Below are 27709 nucleotides of genomic sequence, written 5' to 3'. Positions count from 1 at the left end.
AAAGGAGTCGCTTAATGTTGAGGATCACTTCTGCTATAAATATTATCAGTAGCGTAACTATGCCAAAGCAACTAATGGGGTTGCATGTGGGCCATGATTCAAGGTACGACAAACGATTATTTTATTACATAACTTATTTTCGGTCATTACAGATATTTAAAAGACCGCAAGAAAATGTGTTCCTAAAATTCTGCACTCAAGATGTATATATATATATATATATATAAATATATACCCGAAAAACTATTAACTCTACTAATTCATATAACGAATTAAATAGAAGTTTTCCTACTATGCTTGTAACTAATAATATAACCCCGAGATTATTCCATTCATTTGATATAATTTATTTACTTATATAACTCCCGGAATGGATATATAAATAGTACATACCTTGATAGACTAGAACTGGTGATTGGCAGAGATGTGGGGTACGGACTCCGGAAGCCACTTGCCGCCGACGATATAGGATACATACTTGGAGTGTGCCTGGAATTATACGAATAATTAAAAACACGCAAATACTTACGGTAGAGTAATTAGGAGTAGTTAATGTAGTGTAGGATTACTATATTACAAGTAGGAAGTTGCCAGCTTTCTGAAGCTTGATTAAGAACGTCTTTAAAGTGACAATACCCGAAATAGGATTCGAACCTGAACCCTCGAGATTTACCATCTTAAAAGCTAAATTTAATTATATATGATATTATTAGAATTAAATACTTGATAAAATTTCTATATAATAAAAGAAAGAACAGTTAATTAACCTCATTTTTAATAATATATTTTTACCGTTTGCTTAAAAAGTAATTGTTATTATTTTTAACAACTTCAAATGAATAAGTCTAATAATATATACGTACCACGAGGCCGCGACCTGCGACATCTCAGGACTAAGCATGGGGTAAGGGTAGGTACCCCCTGGGAAGGGGTACATTGGGGTCCGCGCCAGACCTGCCGCTGGAACAAATATCATTATTTTAGGTAACATGCGTACATGTACTCGATGGATGTGCTTTTTTATATTCATATGTAATTCTTAGTAATAATTTTACATTATGTTACAAGTCAATGTTAATTTGTAGCAAATTAATCCTTACTACAATGACAATAAGTAATTTATTTCTTTGAGCTGCGTCAATTGATGATCGGGTAGTGATAGTTTATGACAATATGTATTAGATTATGACTAGTAGATTTTCGTTTATTGCCGTTACACATTTTAATATTAAATTTAAAGGTAGCAGACAGACAGACAAGCAAATTGGTTAAATGCATTACCCTTTTCTTGATTTATCGTAGAAAAAGAAATTTATAATATTATGATGATGTAACTCTCATCGACTTACCCAACTTGGAGTCTAGCTGATAAGGAGGTGGTATACCCATATGTGCAGGAGGCGGCTGTCCCAGTTCTCCACCGGGACAGAACAGTGATAATCCACCACCCGCTGATAAGCCCATCTTACCCGTCTGAAACAAGAGAACAAAACATGTTATATACTTTATAGATAAATCTATGATTCCATAATTAAAAGCAGCAGCATTGTATTTATTGCACATCAGTAATTAAAACGGCAATTTTTTATGTAGCCATTTTGTTTGTAATGTCAAAATATTTAAATATGTCAACATTACTAGAGCTGACTTGTCTTTGTTTTCGGATAACAAATATTTTTGTATCATAAATACTTTTCATAACTAACACACAGTGGTATTGCTCTATATTTTATTTTTAATCTCTTGAAAGTATCTTAATGGTATAAAGTTTTGTTTTCATAAAAAAAAAAAACGTTTTATGACAAAGGTTCAAAACATGTTGACAACAATGACAATTTACTTGTTAATTTACATTAACACTCAAGTGATTATCATTTAAGTGTCCTTAGACAGGTATATAATAATTGCAAACATGGAAAAATTCTACCAAGATCTCTTTTTCAATAATAATGTCGCCTGCACTTAATCTTTTCAGACGATGTTCCACGTAACGAGGTCCTGTTACTATCCTATTATATGTATAAACGTCAAAAGCAGAGCCCATATTTTAAAATATGAACTCGTTTCAAATATAATGTCAAATCTAAATGTACTATCCCATGATACAAAATGAACAAGATAAAAGGCACTGAAAATACATTTCAACACACGAACAAAACCGAGGGAGTGTGCAAGACGCGTCATTAGCAAGTAAATTGGCGCCGGTACCGTATAAATTTCGTCCTACCCTCCCGCCCAATTATGCAAAATGGCGCCCGACGAGGGCCATTCAACCGCGTCGTACTTCCGAGTGTCTCACCTCTAATTAAACTGGATCTTCTTTTCAGCACTTTATTATGCGAAATAAACGACAGGATCACTGGTGACACGTAGGCGTAAATTAATTATGGTGTTTCCACTAGAATCCCTGAATGGTAGTGTTTTGTGTGATTTTATTCGCTTTTGAATATCAACTTCTATTTATGCTACATAAAAGTTGGAGTCCGAGCGCTTCAACTAAAATATATTATGCCTCGCGACTTTTACTTTCGAATCGCTGTAAGCAATTTTCTCGCTTCAAATATTAATTTTGTTATGGAATAAATATAAAAATGAAAACAAGCCGTACACTTTGGATTTCAACTTTGACGAATAAACGAGTTAATTGTACGAAGACGACGATAAAGTTGTCCACTTCACAAGCCGAACAAACGTAAAAGTACTAATACTTAAGCTCAGTAAACCAGTTTTAAATATTTCAAGTCTCTTTAAATAATTTTAAAAGCGAACTCACTGACATTTCCTTAACCGATCCTTCACATTCGAGCAGGAACTGCTTATTAAGACAATAATTACCACGAACAAAGAGTCCCCACTAATTAATAATAAAACACGCACAAACAAAGCCCTCCATTCACGCTCGGGACAGCGGATAAAAAAAAACAAAAAGAGAAAAAATAACCGAAACGGTGGTCGAAAAGCCTCAACATGCGAGGACGAACAAAAAGAGCCCATAGACAATGATGACAGTCGAGACGCATAATGCGGGAGCAGAGCGCGTTCTTAATTTGAAAATATTTCCATAATAAGATTTGTCTATGGCGCGACCGGTAACAAAAGATACCGAGCAGGCTTTGTTCAACTGACAGCTCGTAATAATTTAAAAAAATTAAATCACGCAATTACGCGGGCGGGCTATCGCAGCGCAAGAGTTCGCTAGTTATTAGCTAAACAACTTTTCTCGTTAAAACTTGCATTTTTGAAATTAGTAGGTTCGTGTCGCCTTTTCAGCTCTTCGCGTGTATTGAGAAGGTTCCTAATGAAGGCCAGGTGGAGTGGCCAGCTATTGAAGGTACGTCGAGAGGGTAGTTATTGAAGGCGCATGAAAGCGCCGCGTGACGTCACCGCCACTCAAGCGACAAGCTCCAGTCGCTAATTGGAACTCGTGGCGATAGGACGCGAGAAATGTTGCCTCAATCGACTAATACTTCAAAATTGAATAGGTTTGTTAACGAGCGGCCGGCTGAATGTTGCGAATGGAGTCGAGTGCTTGGTTAGCATTCGCTAACTACCTTATACGTACGTCTATTTTTTATTCCCTTTTAAAATTGAAGCCTGAAAGTTTTATGATTATTATAATACGGAGGCAATAACGGTATTCTAGATGGCCGTCGATGTCACGAGATTTCAGTTCAAAATGGAATTTCACAAGATCGCGGACTCTGAACGGCCTCACACTAGCGCAGCGAGAACACCCCTTTAGTTCACCAATGCGAACGAAGTAGGGCGTAATATCTTGAGAGTTCGCCCCCAGGGTAGTGGGCGTGGAAATAGGATGCTGCGTTGCTATGACAACCATGTGTAGGGGCGAGCGTTCACGTGCTCCACTGTGGTGTGGGTGCAGGGAGGGAGCTGTGTTAGTGTGCGTTTAGGCTGGCGTCGGGCGACCTTGGAAGTTTCGGTCTAGTTATAGTTGCATTTCTCTTTTTATGCAGGACAAAGTCACCAAAGCGTTAACCTTGACAATCACAACTATATTTTTATAGACTACTGGTTTTAAAAGTTTGTATTTTTATTTCATTTTTTAATAAAAAAATATTTCAACGAAAGGATGTTATTGAAGAGTATTTTGCAATTTATTAACCAAGTAAGCTTGAAAAATCAGTTCGCTCTCGACGGTTTTCCACATCATTTCTCACACATTTCCGTCATTGGTCCTTCATGCCGGATGTGAGCGCCGCCGGAATCTTATAACGAGAAAAGCGCCGAATATATTTTATACGCTCTTTGTTGAAAGAAGCCTTTCATAATATAATAAAAGTAAAAATTTGTAATATTTTTAATTAAAGATTATTTTTCTAATAAGAGAATATACCTATATTTTTTCCAATAGAATTTGCATAATCTATTGATAATACGTTTTTTTTTATTATTAGGTAAATAATTGCTGAATAAGTATATATTGCTGCAATATATACATTACTGCTGTAAAAATATAGGTATTAAATTTATTGTACCCATTAAAATATAAGGGTAAGAAAAATCTAATACTTAAATTTTCGAGGGCAGAATATTCAAATCTACAAATCGGGGTGGGTACTTAGGGCAGGGGTTGTTGACCTTTTTCCGGAGGCTGGTATGCGGAGATCGAGACAAATATATATGTATATAATGAAAGATATAGAGAAAATGGATAAGTTTTAAAGTTTTTTATGAAATTAAAATAGAAATACTTTACTTACATATACATTTTATTAACTTATATACTTGTGTCTCTGTTTTAATATAAAATATTCTAGGAACTATTTTAATATATTTGTGTACTTAAAATAATATATTATGCCTGGTTTACACACTGCGAGCTAGCTTTTGAGTCCGCCTACGAAGTAGCTGTCGTGCAGTACCTAGCACTATGTGGACGGATCATACTCATACAGCTCGCAGCCGAGTAAATTCAACCTTTTTATTATCACTCGCCTGCTTGCTTTCCCCATCATTCGCATGGCAGTATCTCGGCAGTCAGTCGAGATCCCAGTACCAGTCGAGCACACCACTCGCTACACTACTCTCATCGTGTTTACAGCTAAGGCAAACCGATCTCCTGACGTATGTCAGGTATACAGTATACAATGCGAGCAGCTGTCAACAGTCTAGTCAGCAGCTCGCAATATGTAAACCAGACATTGCTTAGAACAACAGTCATGGCAATTTTCAATTACGTAACAAAATAACTGAACAGTTATAATGAGATTTGAAATCTGACGAAGTATAATAGATAACTTTAAAATACAAAATAAAAAAGTAACATTCGAAATTTGAAAAGGAGCATTGAAAAAATTGTGTCGCACTACTTTTCCTAAAACGTATGTTTCAAACATTTCTAGCTAATATTTCGTTCCCATTCATTCACTCAAGATGTCCTTCAGTCTCGTGTTCTCGTCATTAGTTGTGCACCTAGTCTAGATGCTAGACGCTAAGTTAGCTATTTGCGTCTTTCTGCAGGGCGTCTAGCTACGGGGCACACTCGTCGGTTGTAATAATGCCAATTGTTGTTGAACTGTTGGTTTTAACAGGAATGTTTACTTTCTCTCATTCATAATTATTCATTCGTTTTAAATAATTAGATAAAATAATAAGAAGCCGAGATGGCCCTGTGGTAAGAACGCGTGAATCTTAACCGATGATCGTGGGTTCAAACCCGGGCAAGCACCACTGAATTTTCATGTGCTTAATTTGTGATTATAATTCATCTCGTGCTTAACGGTGAAGGAAAACATCGTGAGGAAACCTGCATGTGTCTAATTTCACTGAAATTCTGCCACATGTGAATTCTACCAACCCGCATTGGAGCAGCGTGGTGGAATAAGCTCCAAACCTTCTCCTCAAAAATAGGAGAGGAGGCCTTTAGCCCAGCAGTGGGACATTCACAGGCTGTTACGGTTACGGTTTAAATAATTACTAGTTGATGTGGTGGAAAAAATAATATTAGGTAATATATTATATATTTTATTTTTTATTATATTATTATTAATAAATATTATTATTTAATTTTAATATAGCAAGCACCTGTTATATTAGACTCCTAGCGATATGAACGAGTTGTTCATTATATTTAATTAGATATGTCATACCTAATGTTGAAACATAACCTTTATCGGCTGCTTCGTAATCAGTAAATAATTAGATATTTTTAAATTTGATGCGTAAAGCATAATTATAGGTACTTTTCGAAAAATATAATTTCTAAAACTAAAAGAATGTACTATTATATTAAAATCGTTTTCTATTTACTGTTTTATATAAATAAAACATCTTTACAAACACTTAAATACTTAAATCAATACGGCTCGGCGTTTCCAGGCAAATGCATATCCTGGCGGAGCGAAGGGTATGCCAATTATGTTTTTGACGGCAACCAGTGCCTCGGAATTGGAAGAGAGTTTTCGGTTATGTATAGGGTAGCCGTTGTATTAATTTACCTAATAAATACACCCTGTATTTTTTATACGTATTAAATTTTAATAGTTTTTTTTTATTTCATTATATGATTTATATGCTTAATTTATATCTTATTTAAGTTAATTTTACGCATTGTATGGTTTTTGTTTCTTCAGTTAATATTTAAAGGTTGGAATAGGTCTGTGTAAGACGTGATAAGACCATTGCATGCTACGTAGTTATGAAAAAAAAAATAAAGGTGGAAAGCTCGTATGGTAGAATGCGCTAATCTCAGGATCTTTAGAGCTATTCTGTATAAACAAACTCGAAACTCACCCGAGAAAACGTTGGTGAAATGTCAGATAGTGATATGCGACATTGATCATTATAATTATAACATTAGAAGGACACACGCATCAAAATAGTATATCACCGTATGTCGCTTGTCAACATTTCACGGGTGAGTAATGAAGTTATCTTAAGAGATAGAAGAAGAGAAGCACTGCTGGTCCGATTATTTATTTTTGGTTTATATAATCTATGTAATGCCACGACATGCAACGACTAAGAAGCCAAACAAACAAATTCGAGATATTTTTATTTAAATACAATTTACAACTTATTTTGACTCGTCAATCGTCTAGTCTAACATGGATGGATACTCTCCCTTTTGAGGAGATGGTTTGAAACTTATTCCACCACACTGGAATTTCAATGAAATTAGACACATGCAGGTTTTCTCACGATGTTTTCCTTCACCGTCAAGCACGATATGAATTATAAACACAAATTAAGCACATAAAAATTCAGTGGTGCTTCCCCGGGTTCGAACCCACGATCATCGGTTAATATTCACGCGTTCTAACCACTAGGCCATCTCAATATAACAAACTTTATGAGTAAAACCGTGGGTCACAGCTTGTTTAATATAAGTACTGCCATTTTGTTCTAAATAAATGAATTGGAAGGGGATTATCCTTCATATCGTCAAGAGACTTCGCGACAGGTGCAATATATTAAAAAGAAACAAGTCAAACATCCCCTAATATAAACTTATCCGTACGATAAAATGAAAGCAATCAAACTATTCGCCTTGACACACCTAACCCGCGCCCATTAATCTCAATACGTTACCGCCACTGACTAACTGTGACTCAGAGTTGAGTACATATTCAGTGTGAAAAGTACACACTCAGTTCTTGACATGTTTTGTTTATATATATATAATACTAGTGTTCACCCGTGGTTTCACCCATATGTGAAGGGGAGGGAGGATTTGAGGGGGGGGGTTACAATATTAGGTAGCATTGGTAGACGAACGGCCAAATACTACCAGATGTTAACTAGCCACTGCCAAAATAGGTTGGCGCTGTAAGAAAATTTACCCATTCCTTACATCGCCAATGCTACAACAACAGTAGGAACTAAGCTATTAATACACTGGCTCACTCACCCTTCAAACCGGAACGCAACGATACCAAGTATTGCTGTTTGGCGGTAGAACATGTGGTACTCACCCTGATGGCTTGCATAACGCTCAAAAAGTAAATCGTAAATTGTAAACCTTACACACAGACATACAGTTAAACGCTATTTAAATGGCTGTAAATTTTGAAATTATTGCAGTCATATTTATTGAATCCATGTAGTAATACAAAATATGTATATCATATTGTCACAGCTACAAAATTACTGTAGTCAATATCACATATCACATAATTGTAGTTCACGATCGAGTTTAACTTTAAATTCCAGTTGGTACAGAATAAGCTCACTGATTCCGAGTGAAATATGATTAATATAATATTTTGATAACATTGTTTTGAGACACGAAATTTTGTGCAATAACAATGAAATAATGTCTTGTCGCAAATTCAATTAACCATTAATAGAATGAATGAATGAATGATTGAATTGTTTATTACTAAACTAAAAGGATATACATTATTTATTAGCACTTGTATAGGATTAAACTAATCCTGTGCTAGTAATTACTTTATAACATTCATTTATAATACATTCAATCGTTATTATATTGAACTTAACAATTTAACACAAGGTTAAACAATATATTTAAATGTAACTGAAATTCGTCCTGATGTTTATTGAAAAAACAAAATAACTTAAACCGTTATTAACGGTTCAGAGTGTCGTATGTGATATTTCTTTATCTTTTATTGTCAAGTTTTCTCCATGTTAAGTATTTTAGATGCGCGCGCGCCGAATATCCTCGCCATATCGCGCGCTCCTGACATTACAACCATTATAAGAATCTCTCCAGAATGCATTCTGACGATATGAAAAACGTATTTTAACGCTATATATTTACGGTTCAATTTAGTAAAGCATGATTGAGTTTTAAATTTTAATGCGTCTCAACGATTGTATCCACGGCTAATCGTAAAAATACTTCAACGAGGGTTTCCATTACGGACACTATGAGACACAGTGTCGTTTCTCTTCGATAGCCTTACGAAACACGTGAATGATATGATGCGCTGAGTTCAAGAATGGAAAACGTATTTAGTGCCATCATTTCTTGTTCTTTCTTTAACGTACGTGTATCTCGACTCGGACGGCCGGCATTTCCGCTGCGTCCGCTATTTAGGAACGATTTTGCGTGACATTACAATTATATATGTGCGATATAAATATTTTTAACATTTGTTTTGTCACAGAATAACTTGATGTTATTTTAGCATATCAAATCACAATATTCTTTATTCGATGACGCTCCGTTTAGGAATGTTGATTCTACCAAGAAGAATCGGCAAGAAACAACTATGTTTTTAAGCAAAGTAAAAATATCTGCTTAGAGCTTGTAGTTATTATACCGACAAACAGAAATGCTATGTACCTGTGTATCGGTTTGAAGGATGAGTGAGCCAGTGTAATTACGGGCACAAGGGATAAAAGTAGTCTTACTACCCATAGTTGGCAACGAATTGAGTGAAAGGAATAGTGATGTTTACATCTCTATGAATATGAAGGTGACCATTAATTGTTAAGTGGCCAATTTATTAACATACATAAAATAAGTTTTCTAAGAATATCTGAACAGTTAAATAATAAATATGCAATAAAACCTACATATGCAGATATATATTTAATTTTAAAGCAACAAATTAACTCAACATTTGCTATAATCAAGCTAACATTAAGAAAATAATAACCCGACTACTTATAAAGACACTGGACATGAATTATTAATCAAACAATGCGATTATGTTGTTAAAACAAGAACCCCCTCTTTAATATTGTCGGGTTAATAAGATATAATCACACGTACTAGATTAGAAAGTGTCGTCAAATAAGAATCGTTATTCTGGATAAAAGGGTGTATATAGGGAAATATTATATTAGAATAATTTTTGCTTGTTTCATTTACTGATTTTATTTTGTTACTGACTGTATTTTGTTTGACATCAAATATGGCAGTAGATTACGTTTTATACACAAATCAAGTAGAAAATGCAACCAAATTAAAAACAGTGTTGAATTAACTGTTTCCAAAACAATGTTGTCGCGATTTGTTTAATAATGTTAAGTTTATTTTATTCCATTTATAAAAAAAATTAAAGCACGTAATTTGAGCATACGTAACAGAAGTGGGACCTTTACTCGTTCACGTTAATGTAACATCAAAAAAACCTCCAATCTGTTTATAATACTTAAATAGTTAATTTTATTTTATTATATTATAAGAAAAACATCGAAAAGAAAAAAACAAACGTCATTATTAGAAGCCAAAACAGAAGTGGAAAGCTTTACCGATCATGATATTGTATTGTCATAACGACTAAACAAATTTTACATTCACACAAATTAAACACTTTCAAATACTGAAATAATTTTATATTTTTTTAATTGAGATATTATTTAATCCAAGTACTCAAAAGTATTAAATTTAGTATATTAATTGTATTGTCATCATAAAAGTGCATGCAAATAGTTACGTGAAAGTAATTATAAATACATTTGCAAATCTTGACCCATACATTAACAGAAGTTAAATAATAACTCGAAAATAGGTTTTAAATTGTAAATATATAGTAAAACAATACCTCATATCCTATCAGTAATAACTTACGCCGTTGGTTGCCTGGAAGAGATCGCTATGTAGCGATAAGGTCGCCATAATTGTACATTTATTTAGGCAGTATACATGTTTTGTATTTTTCTCTTTGTGGTGTGGTGTACAATAAAGTATTAAGTAAAGTAAAGTCAAGTAAAACAAATTTAAAATATATCCAATAAACAAGAATAAGTCCATGGAGTGGGGCCATGTCGTGACATACAGTGTTTTATAGACACACATTTAATAAGCAAGCTGTAATTAAAATAAACGACACGTCAAATGGTTAATACTGGGTTGTACATTTACCACAGTGTTTATAGAAGGGTTAGATTTAAAAATATATATCGCTAAGTGCTGATCGACGACACCAATTTCATTTTCCTGTCATTTGAATGGGATATGTTTTATATAATTAGTTGTAACGGTCAGGTCACGTCTTTTGAAGGACTGATAATGGATGGGGAAGAATTTCTTCTTTGTGATATCCTTTTTCCATATGGAAAAAGGGCCAAGAGACGTTCCAGGGCAAGATGGATTGGATTGGAAGAAAGCGTTGGATATAAAATATAAAAGGACAGGTCAGAGTGACGTGAATGGATCTTAAGAATTGAGATGTCCAAATGGTCATAACAGTGCATCCTACTCGTACTTTATGTCTTCCATCGAACCTTAATCTGGATCTTAAGAAAATTAAACGGGAGCAACTATATTTTTTAAGTTATTATCAAATTGTTATTATTGCATTATATTTACGAACGAATAATTTTATGAGCTAATGCTGATAAAACTCTGGAGACAGCAACTAAAAAAAAGTATTAGAAAATATTTATTGGAAGGAACAATATAGTATATCGTTTTAAGAAAAGACGATAACAATCCTTGAAAAAAAAAACATCATAAATGATCAAAGTATCGGCGTTTAAATTTAAGAGTTTAACCCTTTAAATTATAACGTGAAATTCCATTTTTATACTAGCTATATCGTTCTCAATTTCCAACGTAATAAACAGATGGGGTTAAATCTGCAGTTGACGTCGCCCGCAGCGAGACTTCAAAGGAAAAATAAATGTATGAATTGTTTAGCGAAAATACAGCCGCAGGCAGGCCCTTCCGACCTGCGATTATGTAAAATTCGGTTGTTATTTTGTATTTCGGAGTATCGGAAGGTGTATGTAACTATGTACTTAGGGTAGTTTCTATGTTATATAAATACATGTACCTATTTTGTTGGTAAATATGTAACATTGTTAAGTATGTCTCTCATGTACACTGTGAGGATACTTCTTATTAGTAGAGACAGCAGGTTCTTCTGCGTAATGCAAATCGTCCTTTTATTTAGAATAATATTTATATGATATGAATATTAAATAAAATTTATTTGTGATTGTTTCAAAAAAAAAAACTTTATTAAATTAGTTTACTAGATTTAAAAGTAATATTTACATATATTTTTATAATAAATAAAAAATAACCTGTCAATTTCATATCGAACCATTAAATGGAAAAGTATAAGTATCTGTTGCGAACATCAAAAGGAAAAAGTAATGCGCGGCACTGACGCGACATTTCGCTGTAAAATATTAACTGGGGTCGGACCCGCCCCCACGGGTTAATACAGGTTAAAACATTTATTCCCTTTATACTTGTACGATTTTATGGAATTATACGATTTAACTTACATAATTTTCAGTCTAAGATTTTTCACGTATTTTGTGGTGTCATAAATATTTTTTTAATTTTTACTTATTCCTTACTTTTCAAACAGCTGAACAACTTTTTAGACTAAAGCACTTCGATATTCTGCTGTAAAAGACATGTGGAATGATAGATACAAAATGTATCACAGTGTCGTCTGAAACAAATATCATTTTCTTGAACAGCAGAGCTCGGGGTGATTTATTACAAAGGGACTCTGAATAGTTCAGAGATTTTCTCTCGTATTTGCTACATGAATAAGCTTTATTCTTCAAGATATAAGAATTCTATCGAGTATATAATGAACAGTTGTGTATTTTTTATTAGAAATTAAATGTCCTATAATCACGAGAACCGTAAGTATTTACGTAAAAAACCTTTATTAGTCTTGATAAATAAAATGAAGAAAGAGAATATAAATTAGTTTAAAAAAAAAACTGTTCCATCCTTGTTTGAGTCATAAAAATTCTGATACGGTTGACAACCCTAAATGGGAAACTTAAAGAAATATACGATAGATTTAAAACATACAAATCAATGTGCTTAAAGATACTATATATATTTCGTACTATACTAGAACAGTCTCATGTCTAGAAGTCAGGGTTGTCACTTACGTACAATAAAACAATACCACTTAAATACAAACAAAAATTTATCGTGATAAAAGTTTTTATTGTTTCCTCAGAAAACTCCTTTTTAAATGAAAGCTTACTTGTTTTTTTATTACATTATAAAATTCTTCTAAATGTCTAAAAACGCTTTTTTTCTTATCTATTTTGGGAAGTCGGCCGAACAAATGTGCAATCTGGTGATACTTTTTACCTTTAAGCACTGTCACTATAAGACTGTAAGAGTACAAAGAGATCTAAGACCTTAGTTCCCTTGTGCCTGTAATTTCCCATGAATGGAATGGGCCATGATGGCCCAATGTTGAGCCCTATCAATGTTAAAATAAATAACAAAGTTACAGCCAATAAAGTAAAAGCAAATTTAATTGCAATTGAACACTTAATTAAATCATATTTTCATTTTATTATGTTACCCAAGTGATATATGAATATTATATAATTTATTAAAAAATAAATATATAAGAGAAATGTGTCAACCCTACATAATATTTTAGAGCCTAATTAATAGAAAGCTCATTCGCAATGACTAAGGCATCTAAATATACGCGTTACGTACACCAACGCCTTATCAAGTAAAAACCGTACCATAAAGTACGAATACGGTGGTACGCAATAAGTCTATTTTAATTACTAGCCGATATCGGCAGATTCCTGTCTTGCCTACTCGGGAGCTGTGCTCTACTACGTTGAGTGATGTGACGCTCATAGTTGTCGATATTGATGCTATGATTGTTATTTTCATATAGGGTCATTTTTCGTCGATATGTTGTTCTCACTTTCTTTATAATAATATTAAATTTTCGTCTTTAGTTCATTGCTATATAGATTTTGGTTTTGTCGTATTCAAGTAAAGAAATAATATATAATTACAAGGATCTGAAACTTATAACAGGATAAAGAAATCATTTTACAATATAATAATAAAATATCCTGTTATAAAAGGAATTACACATATTCGTAATCAACAACGTGTCGAAGCCTAAACAGAAGCGCTACTAATATCACAGTGACTTGAAGATTAAAATTAATTAAATCATTTCGATATCGATACAATTAATTCAATCAACGTTCTAACACTATCTTACACAAACAAGACTCGGTAACGAGGTGAAATATTCACATTGCGAGCTACACGATCGCCTTTATAGCTGTCTCTCTCGCACTTTCAGAGTTAGACGTAGTTTGCGAGGGAAACGAAAAAGACGGCACGCGCCGGCGGCAAATACAAAGGGGTCGAGCTCTCTTTGATCTCGCCGCCGCGCGTGCGTACAGTGTGTTTAGGCGTGTGTGCGTGTATGCAGATGAGACGAGGCTGAGAATTTGATAATTGCAAAGATTTATAAGATTCGCTGAGGTCCGATGTCGTGAGGTTAAAATTGATACAGGGCTGTAATTAATTTGTGACGTGATCTCGTTATTGTATTGACAGTATTTTATTGCAGCCTTTAGTCTGTTTGTTTGTGTAATTAAATATTCAAAACTGGTCGCGATCGGTATATAATGGTATAATTTTATGAAACACATTAGTGTGTGTTTGAACAATAACACCTTTGACAATTTTATGATATACTTTAAGATATTCGAGTTATTTAATTGTGAGCTTAGACTGTAAGTCCAAAGCCGTCCATTTACTCGGTGGTGAAAGAATCCATCGTGATGAAACCTGCATGTGTCTGAAAATCTGCCATGTGTTTTCAAAAACGTGATAGAATAAGCGCCAAGCTTCACGAGGGGGAGATTTTTGTTCAGCAGTGGGACATTTAAATTTTCTTATATGATTTTTCTTTTATATTAATGTAATGAAATATGAAAATTAAGGAGATAAAAATTATTATGAACATCTTTATTCCGATATTATTTAATTAATTTATATAAATTAAACAAATTATTTTCCTTTAAAAAATATCTTGTCAATCTTAAACTTGTGCTACTATGTTTAATTTTGATATAATGTCGTCAAGTACAGCTGAAGGGCAATTGCTCGCTAATGCGTTATGTTAAGCAACCTCGTTACATCGACGGCTTAATTGATAACGAGATAACGGTAATCCTCGGTAATGGATCTCCCACACTTATCACTTCTTGAGCTTAGATGCAGTTTAGTGTAAATTGTTCGGACTAATCGATGTATGCAGCTATTAGACCGCCCCTGAATAAAAATTTTAATTAATAAATAATTTGAGAATTTATTGCATTACATAATATACATCTATTATTGATAAATAAATAACGGTAACAATAATGTTGACATAAGATAACGTTTCGTATATCACAGCGAACGCAACTGTAAAACGGTATAATGAAATAAGAAAAAAACAAAAGCTAATGTAACAACATGACTTCAGCGGAGTGCTCGTTGCTAATTTGAGTGGTTTCATTTTCAGTCAGCCATTGAAGTATGTTTCTTTGCAAACAGCTCTTTCACTGCGCCACGAAGCCGGAAGAATTCAGTAAAATCACATCGGCCTTTTGTTAAATCGCGCGTCAAAAGCTTCGAAGGAATGCATGCGAGTAAACAGTATATAATTCTAGCGCGAAAAACTAAAGAGAAAGGAAAATTCATAAGGCCCGATTTCCCTGTCCATTGTCGTTTATATATATTTTTTTCATCTTATTTAGCGCTTTGTCGGCGAGCCCTTTGAAGTCCTCCCCCCTCCTGGAGGGTGTTACAAATTGCGTCACGCTCGTATTTTGAAGCGTAAACATAGGTCGCTACTATGGGTTTGTATTACGAAAACATCAAAATGCCAAGCACATTCAAAATGGTTACGTGAAATTTATAAATAAATTCAAGTTTATATTTGCAATCTTGGTTATTCTATTTGTAATATTTTACTAAAACATTTTATTTTTACCTTTTTATGGTATGTCTTTGTACGTGTGCTGGGCCCTAACCACTCGCCTTTATTTCAATTTATCACCATAAAAAAAATTATCACCAAATAGCAATACTATAATAAGCCGAGATGGCCCAGTGGTAAGAACATGTGAATCTTAACCGATGATCGTGGGTTCAAACCCGGGCAAGCACGACTGAATTTTCATGTGCTTAATTTGTGATTATAATTCATCTCGTGCTTTACGGTGAAGGAAAACATCGTGAGGAAACCTGCATGTGTCTAATTTCACTGAAATTCTGCCACATGTGTATTCCACCAACCCGCATTGGAGCAGCGTGGTGGAATAAGCTCCAAACCTTCTCCTCAAAAAGAGGAGAGGAGGCCTTTAGCCCAGCAGTGGGACATTCACAGGCTGTTACATCATTTACATCAGCAATACTTTAATAATAGTACCCCATTAGTTTGTCTGCTTTTATAAAATGAATGAAAAGAGAAAATCACTGAAGAAACGATTGCAAATATATAGATAGTAAAGTAAAAATCTCGATGCACATTAGCAAATGATTTCAATCATTCTAGCTACAAGTCTCACAGTTTTCGCTTTAAAATATAAAACAAATGGTACTGGTTTGTGTAATCTACGCGAATTTAGTGTAAAGCGGGCAGCGTGGGATTTGACAAGTTGGAATGTCAACAGTTGCTGACACGGAGCGTGCCGTCGTAAGCAAACTTGAAAAAACATTTTTCCGAATATATTTTCTATTTTATATTCATACGAACAAAGCGACACTTCGATATTTGGTTTAGTAAAACATTACATTTTTCGTCGTAAAATTTGTTTTGGATATAAAACTTTTAAATTTTATCTATGTCTAATTTTGATGGGATATTTAATATGTAATCAAAATGATTCATTGTTATTGATTGCTTAATATTTTGATGGAAGGAAACGTGAAATTAAATATATAAAAAACGAAAAGTGTAAATAAATGTATAGAATAACTGGCAGAATGAAATAAATTAACGTTTGAGACATTAAATGTAATCGTAAAAAATAATTAATTCATATTTTAATTTTACACAATTGTCGTTTCGGTCGAAGTCTTTTCAGCCTAAGAGTCTGAAGTCTCCGACGTCATAAGCCACATGATCCTCATCATTAACAAGCATTAGATAAAAGTCACTTAGTTATTATTATAAGTTGAATGTTTATACTACATATAGTATATTCTTAAAAACCTCTTCCACAATTAATTTAACTAATTTCACATAATTAATGTTCATATACAAACGTCATTACCGCAATACAGCGTTATCAATCAACAAATAACATGAACGACCAATCATCGATACAATACTAAAAAAGCAAAAACCGCAGTATTCGATAAAATTACTTAAAATAACACATGAATTATTTGAAAGCCGTGATAAATTCCGATGACCGCCATCAACAGATCAGTTTGATGTTCGAAACGTAATAAATTAACCGAATTAATAAATTTAACACAAATGGCTTCGGTATGTCATTATTTATAATTTAAAAAAAAATATGTAGAGAAATATTTCTCGTTTAGAAAGTCGATTTATATCAATCAAATATTCAAATACAGTGGTCATTTTATTTAGCACAAAGTATTTTAAGATGTCACATAAGGCGATATGGCACAGTCAATAGAAGCTATAAATCTTAATCGAAGATCGCGGGTTCCAATCCGTAATAACCCATATTGGAGCAGAAACATGGAATAAGCTTAAAAACTTTGCCCATCGCTGGGACGAAAGAACTGGGACTGCTGTCACACAGATATTAAAGTTAACAAAAACGTTATCTAACACGAATTCCATGACGCCATGTATTTCATCTCAGTTTTGAGTATTAAAATACATTTTAATACTTCAACATGCGAATTAATCTATTTGACAGGATAGGTGTTGTTATGTTATTATATGTTTATATAAAACCAGTATATAAGAGCTTGGAGGGGAGAGAATGATTATCTTTTATTGGAATCACCTATATAAGATAGTTAGTTACTGATCCGACAATTGTTTTGTGAGGATGTTTGAAGTTAGTGTAAGATCGAAAACGTCCCGGTTGCATATTATTATATGAAAGAAATATTTTATTATTATTGGGATGGTGTTCCATACGTAATTATGATTTATATAAAGTAAATTAAATTGTTTCAGGAAAAAAAATCGGAACATATATATGGTAGATATTTTTAACAGGCCAACTAATTAGGGACAATAGTTCTATGTGAGTAAACATTTTCTTTAACTCTATATTTCAAGTATATCCGCAGAGTTTTGAACATGCTTACTCTATTTTTATGTTCATTATTAAGTTCCCTTGTAGTAATAAACACTTTTTACAAAATAAATTCTAGTTATCTCATTTAAACAAGGATAAACTCCATACATGTACATATATGCTTAAAGTAAAATAAGTTTAACATCGATTCTGTCTCTTTAAATTATGTAAGCAATAAATCCTTTTATTTTACGTCCACGATATATAATTTAAATGAGATTAGTAGAATAAGCAAAAATATTAATTTAGTATCTCAACATTGCCAAAACGTGACGCCTTTCAATAAATCATAAGAAATACCAAAAAGTATTTACTACACACGGTTTTACATTCATTCTTAGGGATGTTAATAAAACCCCTATAAAAAAGATGTTCTTTCATCGTTTTAGGATATTTAGATAAAATTACAAGCACATACAATTTAAACTAGATTAGACTACTAGAATTATACGTGCGGCCGGATTTAATGAATGGTTGTCAATACAAAAAATGAACGAGTACATCAATTAATCGGCGAAAATGCTTCAATTTGTTCATGAATTATTGATTAACTAATACAAAGTACTTATTAAAAAAACAAGAATTCGTTTCTTGTCAATCTTTTTAATTATGAAATTACAATGTATGTGTAGATATATAACATATGTTTTATAAAATATTGTCAAATATGAACACTAGTCAATTGAAGAAAAATTAAACCAAAAATTTGCCAACGTAACATTATTTGGTTAAGCTTTCCGGAAACATTATATATCTACTATTATATACACGGTTATAAAATAACTCCAGCAAAAGAAATCAAAAACTAGTTTTATTGATTTTGTTTTTCCTTCTATATTATTATTTGAAACTAAATGAAGTCAAAAGAACAAAAGATATTATATCCATATTTTTAAAACAAGCTTCATAAAAAAAGATTTAAGTATATAATGTCATTGACCCAAAACATGAAACAATACTGATCATTTATATAATATGTTTTGTATGTAAATTGTTAAACTCTTGGACCGTGTGTCCCGAAATAATCATAAATCTAGTGTAAAGCTCTTCAAAGCGATTTCTTAAATATGCATAAAAATGTCAAATATAAAGAGTGATGGCGATCCAGCATCGCTCTGAATTAATTTTACCGAATGATATACTTACAGACGACGCTGGAACAATTTGTAAAAATAAAACGTGAAGACAGAACGGATCGGTATATTATATTATTTGTATTCAATTCTATTTGGTTTTAAAGATTGTTCAATCAAATTTGAGGTCACTAACCTTACATCTTTAGATTTCGTTCTCAAAATATTATTCAATCTTTAATCATTCTGTAATAGGTTTTAATGCATTCGCTAACTCAGTATAATATTACTCAGGCCAAATGTAAATTTATTCGAAAAATTTCTAGAATAGTTTGAAAAATGGATTTGGAGATATTAAAATTCCACATACAAGTTACAATAAAAGCTTGTGAAAATTGCTTTCCAAAGATAATATAGATAAGAAACGTAGAAGATTTATCGTAATTTTATCGCGCTATAAATATTAAGATTTCTTAAAATCTATCACGATATGAATTATTACAGTAAGACACAATAAACATTATACGCATATCTTCAACTAGACTATTAAAATTCACAAATAGCTCCGTCCCAGTTTCAAATTACGAACTAAAATGTTAAAAACGAGAACAAAGTCTCCCGTTCATCCCGAGACATGATTACGAGCTCTTAGATTTTATGGAGGGTATAATAAAAACCGAAACTAGAAGCTTTTTTTAGATTAAACTGTTCAAGATTAGTTTTAAAGGAGAATCAAAGTTGATGTGCCACAATAAAGCAATCGTTAACCGCTTAAGAAATTATAAGATGTGATAAATATAAGCGATAAATGATTTAAACATAAAATATATGAGGTAGGTTTTTCGCTAGCGTTGAAAGACCTTGATCAAAGTAATCTTTGGTAGCGACAAGCCGTGACTCCGTGCGAGTATATTATATTAAAATTATACCGCGTAACGTGATTTTGTTTTTAATTAAGTATATTAGTATTATAATACAATAGTATTGCGTCAAGTGGCTCGAAGAATGTTTTAGAAACTATTAATCCAAATTTATATCGTTTATTTATTCGCGGAGCGGATACTATCAGATTTTCGCAGAACCTAATGGATGAATCACTAACACTTTGTATAATGGTTTACAATGACTTGTCTATATACAATGATAATGACTATGTGCTCTACGAAGTTTTATAAAACCTATCGCATTATGTTATATGTATTTTAATCATATCTTTACTAACAATAAATTTATTTGAGGGACCTCTCAAGGCACTAACCTGGGTCCACTTTCCTACAATATTGCCGCAATAAAAAACTGTAACGATGGCAACGTCCCGCCTCGGATGAGTCGTTTAATTTACTAATTGGTCATTATTCTTCCACATAACGACCCAATTAGGTCCAATCAATCCCTGGTACATTATTTAATATTGAATATAATGTATTAAGTATATGACAGAACAGTGGAATTTACAACTTTTGATGTGCTATAAAGAAAAACTTGATCACTAAACAAGTCCGATAGGAAATAGTTTTAATAGTGGGCTGAGGATAAATTAACATTCGAAATACTTTCTAGAATAATCGATGGGAATTTGTATTCTTTGATAGCTCTAACGGTTTTTGGTTCTAGTATTACATTATCTATATTCTGGGTGTTTATATGTTTTGTAATGATGCTGTTTTATTAATTGGTTTTTGGGTAGCCTTTGATACGTTGATTTTTTTTTAATTTTGTTCTACTTATGAAAAACATTTAATCTTTACGTGAGAATTCTTTAACTTTGCAGTACTTTCCTTTGACGATAGTTTTACTACGTGCAAATATTATGTAAATATCCGTTTATATATTGATGCAAATAAATAAAAGAAAAATAAGAATTATTTTATTTTTATTTATTTATTATTAGAAAGACAAACGGTTACACAAAATACACGTAAATATATTAAATTAAAATTGAATAGTGAAATTAGTTTAAGACAGTATCCAAATTACCATTTTTTTGAAATTTACATACGTAATATTATAAAATATATTCTAGTTTACTAGTTCCGCCGTTCCCGAATTGGTGATATGATAATAAAACACCGTATGCGCACATGTCGACGCAAACATAAATCGTTTCTTTCAAGACGATGCTGTTCAGCTGAACCTGTGAAGTGATTGTAGAAGGATTATATTGAAAATTCACAGAGAATGTTGTCCTTTATAATCAACTTTTCAATATTTAAATATGTATTAATTTGTAACAACCAGAATTTGTGAAAAATTTGAAACTGTACCTTCAGTTAGATTATTTGGACAGATTATTTTGGAATTGTCTATCTATGGCATTGTTTCTAACTCCATGTTACCTTGTTCGTATGTGACACAAAATGTGACATTGCTTATTAATTCTATGTCGCTCTACGTTCTCATAGTTCTGCGGCGCGCGTATTTCGGAATCGTTTGATCTCGCCGCCTGCTTTAATGAGGCGGGCAGTATAGACGGCAACTAGTTCGAATTGTGTTCTGCCTACAGTGTGATTTGTTGACTTTTGGGAGGTGAGGTTTTGAATTTTGAATAGATTTTGGAAATTGAAGTTACTATTGAAGAAAAAACAATTAAATTTATTATATAATATTATAAGATTTTCATTAATGAAAATTAAAAATGTATTTTAATTTTACTTCACGAAAATATGTATAATTTTTTTATAAATACTTTCGGATTCTTATTTAAGCCCAACATTTTGCAAATGGAATCTCAATAGTAAAGTTAACATGCTGCCAGTTATGTATGTATAATCTATAAGACCAAAAAATTGTATTAAAATTAAAACCAATGCAATATGAAATTATTATTAATTAATCAATGGTAAGACTTTTATCATTTAATAAAACCGCTAATATTTTAACTGGAAAGATTGCATTTGCTTATCAATGAAAATTGTCATTCGCACCCACACACTGACGCACGGATAGAATAAATACACACGCTACTGTGCGTCAGAAGACTACCGAAATTTGATTGTCTGTTTTTTTTATAAAGGTTTAATAACACTCGTAACCGATTGCGAGTCTGAATTATTACTCGATGTAAAAACAAAATATTTTTATGTTAAGAGTAATTGCATTTTGTTCAACATTTATATACTGAGTGGTAATACTTCATTATGAATACTCGAGAAAAAGCTTAGATTGAGGAAACGTGGATATAAATGATGATCGCGGATTCATATATTTTGAAGGAAGACATGTAGCAGAATTCGATACAATGCTGTTTTTCTTAAGAAAAACTGACAATTACTGCTACCACCAACCCGTTGGGATAATGCTGGTAAGTATATAATAACCTTAAGGAGACATTTTCCCAGTACGTCATTTATACTTTAGCCTATTATAGCTCTTTATTTTAAAAAAAATATATACGCATTAATATATTTGTCAGAGTAAAAAGTTACTGATTTTAACATTACTTTGTTAATATTCGACGTATAATTGAACATTGAAATTAACAATTCATTCATTAAGACAATTAGATTATGATATGTTGCCAATTATAATAAAATTTGAGTTTAGTTAATTTTGGTATTTATGAATCTAATTAAAGGTTTTGTCATTCGCTTTTAATGTATGTGTAAAATTTATCATCAAAGTTGCTTGAGGTTTTTGTGGGTTTAATGTGGTTCACGATTTTAGGAGAAAAAGTCATGGACAATAAACAGGGGAAAAGCTAATGTATTCCATACAGGGACACTCGCTTTGTAAATTCAAATATAAAATTCGACTATCCTTTCATAGCTACAGCTTGTAAAGTTTTACTCTTTAAACAATCGTAATAGAGTAGCCATGAACCTAAACTGACATTCAAAAAATTCGACAGTGAGAAATGAACAGTCTCTATACAAAACAATCTGCAATACAGCAGCTGAACCGTGACATTTACCAAAAAAAAAAGAAATAAATAAATAGGAACAGCGCGACTTTTCATTTTGTTGGGGAAAAGCGAACAATGGGCGGGAAAAAAGCGGGAAAATTGCGCGTCACTCTGCCGTACCAATTTGTCAAACGGTCGCCGCAAGATGGCGGCGGCGGATGCGCGGCAACATGGCGGCTTCCGGCGGGGTTTAATTAAAAATGCGTCTCATTTTAGTCTCGCCGCGTTTAGGGAGCGTTAGACGAACTGTTTAACTAGTTTTTAATTGTAATACCATTACTGTAAAGCTAAATTGTTCCTTGAAAACGTATACTAACTAGAAGGGACAGTCTAGTTTCCATACAGCTGTTTATAACAAAAATAAATCTCAGGCAGCTGATTAAGTGATGCAATGCCACATTTCACATGTTATATTACAAATTATAAATAAGCCCACATCTCAGTACAATTAAAATAAAGCTAGCTAAAAACCCAATCAATGGTATAAAAGGCTGTACAAAAGTACGAAATTGAACGAGTCTGATTGGCTTCAAAATGTTCTGCAACCGAAAAGTAAAAATAAGAAACCGTAGGAAACAATTAAAAAAACAATAAGTGATATCTCATTCACAGCTAATGGCTCTATTGTTCGACTACGTTTATACTCTATGGTTCCTGTGGGAGTTTAAATTATTATTTTTTTCATTTAATGATAGGCAGTGAAATAAATATTGCAGATTAAAAATATTTGTTTGTTTAATATCCAACGTTACTTTTGTTCTTTAAGATCTATATTGGATTTGATTATAAATTAAATGTATTTGAATTATTTATAACGTTAAAGGTTATAAAAAAATTTAGGTTTAAACGTTTTACAAGAATAATGTTTAATATAAGCAATAAATGTACCTAATCTATGAGTACCTAGCTCGTAAATATCCCACAGCTAGGATAAGCCCTCTTATCACATTCAAGAGAAGGTATTATCGAAATATTTAAATAAAAATAATAAATAGTAACTATTTCCGTAACCAATATATTCTATAACTAAAACTAAAATAAAAACTAACAACGGATTACTAATCTATAGAAAAAAACACGCAGTCTAAAAGATTGTTCTGTGGCATTGTACCTAAGAAGCTGGCACTATTGCCTCTGCACCGCTAGACTCAGCCTTTGTGTTGAATAAGCGCCAGTAATAATAATAAGGTATTAAACTATTATAAAAAAAGTTTAAATAATAGGTAAACAGTATATTTTGAAGTCCCAAAACAAAGTAGCGGTTTCAATAAAAAGGTAAAAAACTGAAATGAAATAAAAATGTTTCGAAGAGCAATAAAATTAATGCTATCAACATTTTCAAAATCACTTGACCTCCCACGAGATCATTACGGCACCGAAATGTCGTATCCCATGCTCACCCCATAGCCAGCCACAAAAGAGAATGCATGTCAACGTACGAAAACAGCGCCATTTATATGACGAATAATAGAAAATACCCTCTATTAAAAAACAAGTGGGAATAAGTACAATAGGGATCGAACTTGGGCCCTTGCGATCCACTCCACGTTAGGGTTGCGCGTGACTTGAATTTTTAATAGATTTTTAAACATGTTTACTTTGTCGTAGACATTCGGACGTAGGTGTTTTTCAACGTGTGATATGAATATAAAGGTTCGTGTTATCTAGACCTCCTTTTACGCTATTTGGAGAATAAATCTCAGATAAAAATAACCATGAGACAAATTAGCTTGTTGATATAAAATAATTTTACCAACATTTTACAAATCTTAATTAAACCCAATGGTTTATTAATAATCAAAAAATATTTCAATTACTAATACAAGCGTAACATGAATCACAAATTGTTTTTTTTTAAATTCAGCTGCCACCCCTGCCCTGAGTGCTTCCCTCGTAAAGCATCGAGTGTATCAATAGCTGTTGGATTTGTTTGAATTTGGTCTTATTAATTAACCAAATAAAATACTAGAGCGACCCGCCTCGCAGGCACCCTATATTAATTACACACGGTAATACTATTTGTAACTAGCTGAAGCCACTTGATTGACTAGACAAATGAGAGCGAAATTCGTGATATGGACCAATTGAATTAGTGACATTCGGAAATACAGAACGAAAGGCAAATATTCAAAGGGAAAAAATATATATAATATTTTTTCAACATTGATCAGTTTGCTGAACAAATATTATATATATTGGGAAAGTACCTTGATCGATTCATGGTATTCAAATATTAGTATGCCGCAACTAAAACTAAAACTGATAAACAAATTAACACAAACTATAATACATTTAATGGATTAAGCTTGTATAAAACAGAAACCAATCTTAATGATATACGCAAATATGATTCTCGCAATTCGTACAGACCACAATGATTAAGCATCAATAATGATATCTTCGCCAAATTCTATTTAATTTATATATTTTATTACGACGTGTAAATTTTTCATTCATTCAAATATTCTCAGTAAACGGCTCTTAAAGATAAAATCAACAAGATAAATTGTTCTGATAAGCTTATGATATAACGATAAATATTATAAGACTCGCTTATCGCCGGACCTATCTTTCGTGATTCTTGACGCTGTGATCCAAAAAAAATAATGTTCTTAAACGTTGAACTTTTTTTATAAGAATGTTTTAAGTCTACATTTATCAAAATTTTATCCAGTTTCACTAGATACTATAAACTCTTTAAATTAATTATTATATATTGAAAGGGATATTATTTATTAAATAGTAAAGGATAATAAGTAAATATTTCTTACATTTATATCATAGCAAAATAGCCATATTCGTTTTTATCCGTGCTTTTATATTAATCACTTTTGTAGCACCGCAAAATTAAATCGTTTCCCCGCTGGCTATACGGCTAAACCGATATTAATAATGTCTTTATAACCAGTTGCCTAAGGCATGTCGGTAATTCTTTGCGAGCATGTCCAATTAGACGTAACCGTCAATTAGGAAATTGGCGCCCGACGTGGGACCGTGCTACTGAATATATTGTTCTAATTATAATTTGATAGCTCGTACTGAATATATGTAGAATTTTTTGTACAATTTTGACATATTTAAAAGTTTAAATTACATATTATAATTTTCATGTATGTAAAGTAAAAAAACATAATAAGAGTGACATATGTTGTAAAGACATATTAAACTCTTATCAAGTTGTGTTGTAATTTCATAATCTTAATTTATACGTTATGTTAGCAAATGTTATACACCTAAGGCATAACCGCTAATTAAGAAAATGGCACCCAACGTGGGACCGCACCGCTATATATATATAGCTCTAAATATATCACTGAAATACATACTTGTACCAGTGTACTTGATAAAATAAATACTATTATAAATTAAGGTGTTCCATTTATAATATAAATAACGAATGACATTTTTTATGTTATTTGTTTTCAGATAAGTCAATTGTATTAAAATTTCAAAAATATGTTTTATGTTTTCTTTTTTAAGAAATTGAATAAACAATATGTTTTAAACATATTTTATATTGTTTTATTATCGTCTTCCATAAATTCGTACGTGTAACAATGTAAGAAAAGTAATATAAATCTCAAGCTTTGGTTGCAGCCTTGCATATTCATCGGTTGATTGCAACGCCCACCAACGTAGTTGAATCTAAACGAACTAGAAACCTTAGAAAAAATATTTAAAATGACAATATCCGTAGCATTCGTCAAACAATAAAAGGGAGTGAGCGTTCGAATTTTAATGGGACAGGACGCTCAACGAGATTGTTTCGAAATTAAAAAGTGTGTGCGAGCGAGCGAGGTGTATATTATGAATAAACCTCACTCCGTCTATCCGGCACGTGGCCATCTCGTCTATGAATATTGATACGTCTCATTATGCATTGGATGCTTGGGTCGGTGCCGTAGCTTAAAATTAAAGATACATTCATTTTTCGAAAAGAAAAATTTGAAAACAAATCCGCAATATACATATAAATGAATGTATAATAAATATAGAACGTCGCATTTAACGATCCGTTTTTAAATACTTTTTATAAGAACCTAAAATCATTTTAAGGACCTTTTTTATCATATTTTCAATAAATAACATAACTACTCATACTAATATATACTTATGTACTAAGATATTGTATGAAAAATATTTTTTTATTTAGTTATGAGATAAAAAAAAAATAAGTCGAGATGCCCAGTGGTAAGAACGCGTGAATCTTAACCGATGATCGTGGGTTCAAATCCGGGCAAGCACCACTGAATTTTCATGTGCTTAATTTGTGTTTATAATTCATCTCGTGCTTGACGGTGAAGGAAAACATCGTGAGGAAACCTGCATGTGTCTGATTTCATTGAAATTCTCCCACATGTGTATTCTACCAACCCGCATTGGAGCAGCGTGGTGGAATAAGCTCCAAACCTTCTCCTCAAAAGGGAGAGGAGGCCTTAGCCCAGCAGTGGGACATTAAGAGGCTGTATATATATAGTTATGAGATAGAACTTAAACAGAAATCTATTTATATATGTCTCTCCGTTCTGTCGATTACATATTGCCACCTGTTAATAAGCCAGAGTAAATAGACCTAAAATACAATACACAGACCCGACAGCCGTGGCCTCAGGGCAGGGTTGGGTGCGGTTTCTCCCTTTGAAGTGCCGTCTGCTAACGAAAGCTGGCTAACCAACGCTTAGCTTTGTTTCCTAGTTAAATGATAGACGATTTCTAAAATTAACTGCGGTTGATGTCTTATACGAGTCTATTTAACTTATTA

At 32.5% G+C, this 27709-nt stretch overlaps 1 protein-coding gene across 4 annotated transcripts in view; it reads right to left on the bottom strand.

Annotated features, from left to right (window-relative positions):
* The window catches only part of LOC126777880 (protein pangolin, isoforms A/H/I/S), a 151738-nt gene that overhangs the window by 17473 nt on the left and 106556 nt on the right, over positions 1-27709 (bottom strand). For all 4 annotated transcript variants that reach the window (XM_050501165.1, XM_050501164.1, XM_050501167.1 and 1 more), the window contains exons 5-7: positions 1350-1473; positions 864-960; positions 394-489 (exon numbers count right to left, since the gene is read on the bottom strand). In XM_050501165.1, coding sequence (XP_050357122.1) covers positions 394-489; positions 864-960; positions 1350-1473 — 317 coding nt within the window. The remainder of the gene's footprint in view (positions 1-393; positions 490-863; positions 961-1349; positions 1474-27709) is intronic.

This window comes from Nymphalis io, chromosome 24 (genome assembly GCF_905147045.1).
Source record: "Nymphalis io chromosome 24, ilAglIoxx1.1, whole genome shotgun sequence".
In the NCBI taxonomy this organism is placed as follows: Eukaryota; Metazoa; Arthropoda; class Insecta; order Lepidoptera; family Nymphalidae; genus Nymphalis; species Nymphalis io.
Note: the sequence above shows the minus strand (reverse complement) of the source record. Positions and strands in the feature narration are given on the sequence as shown.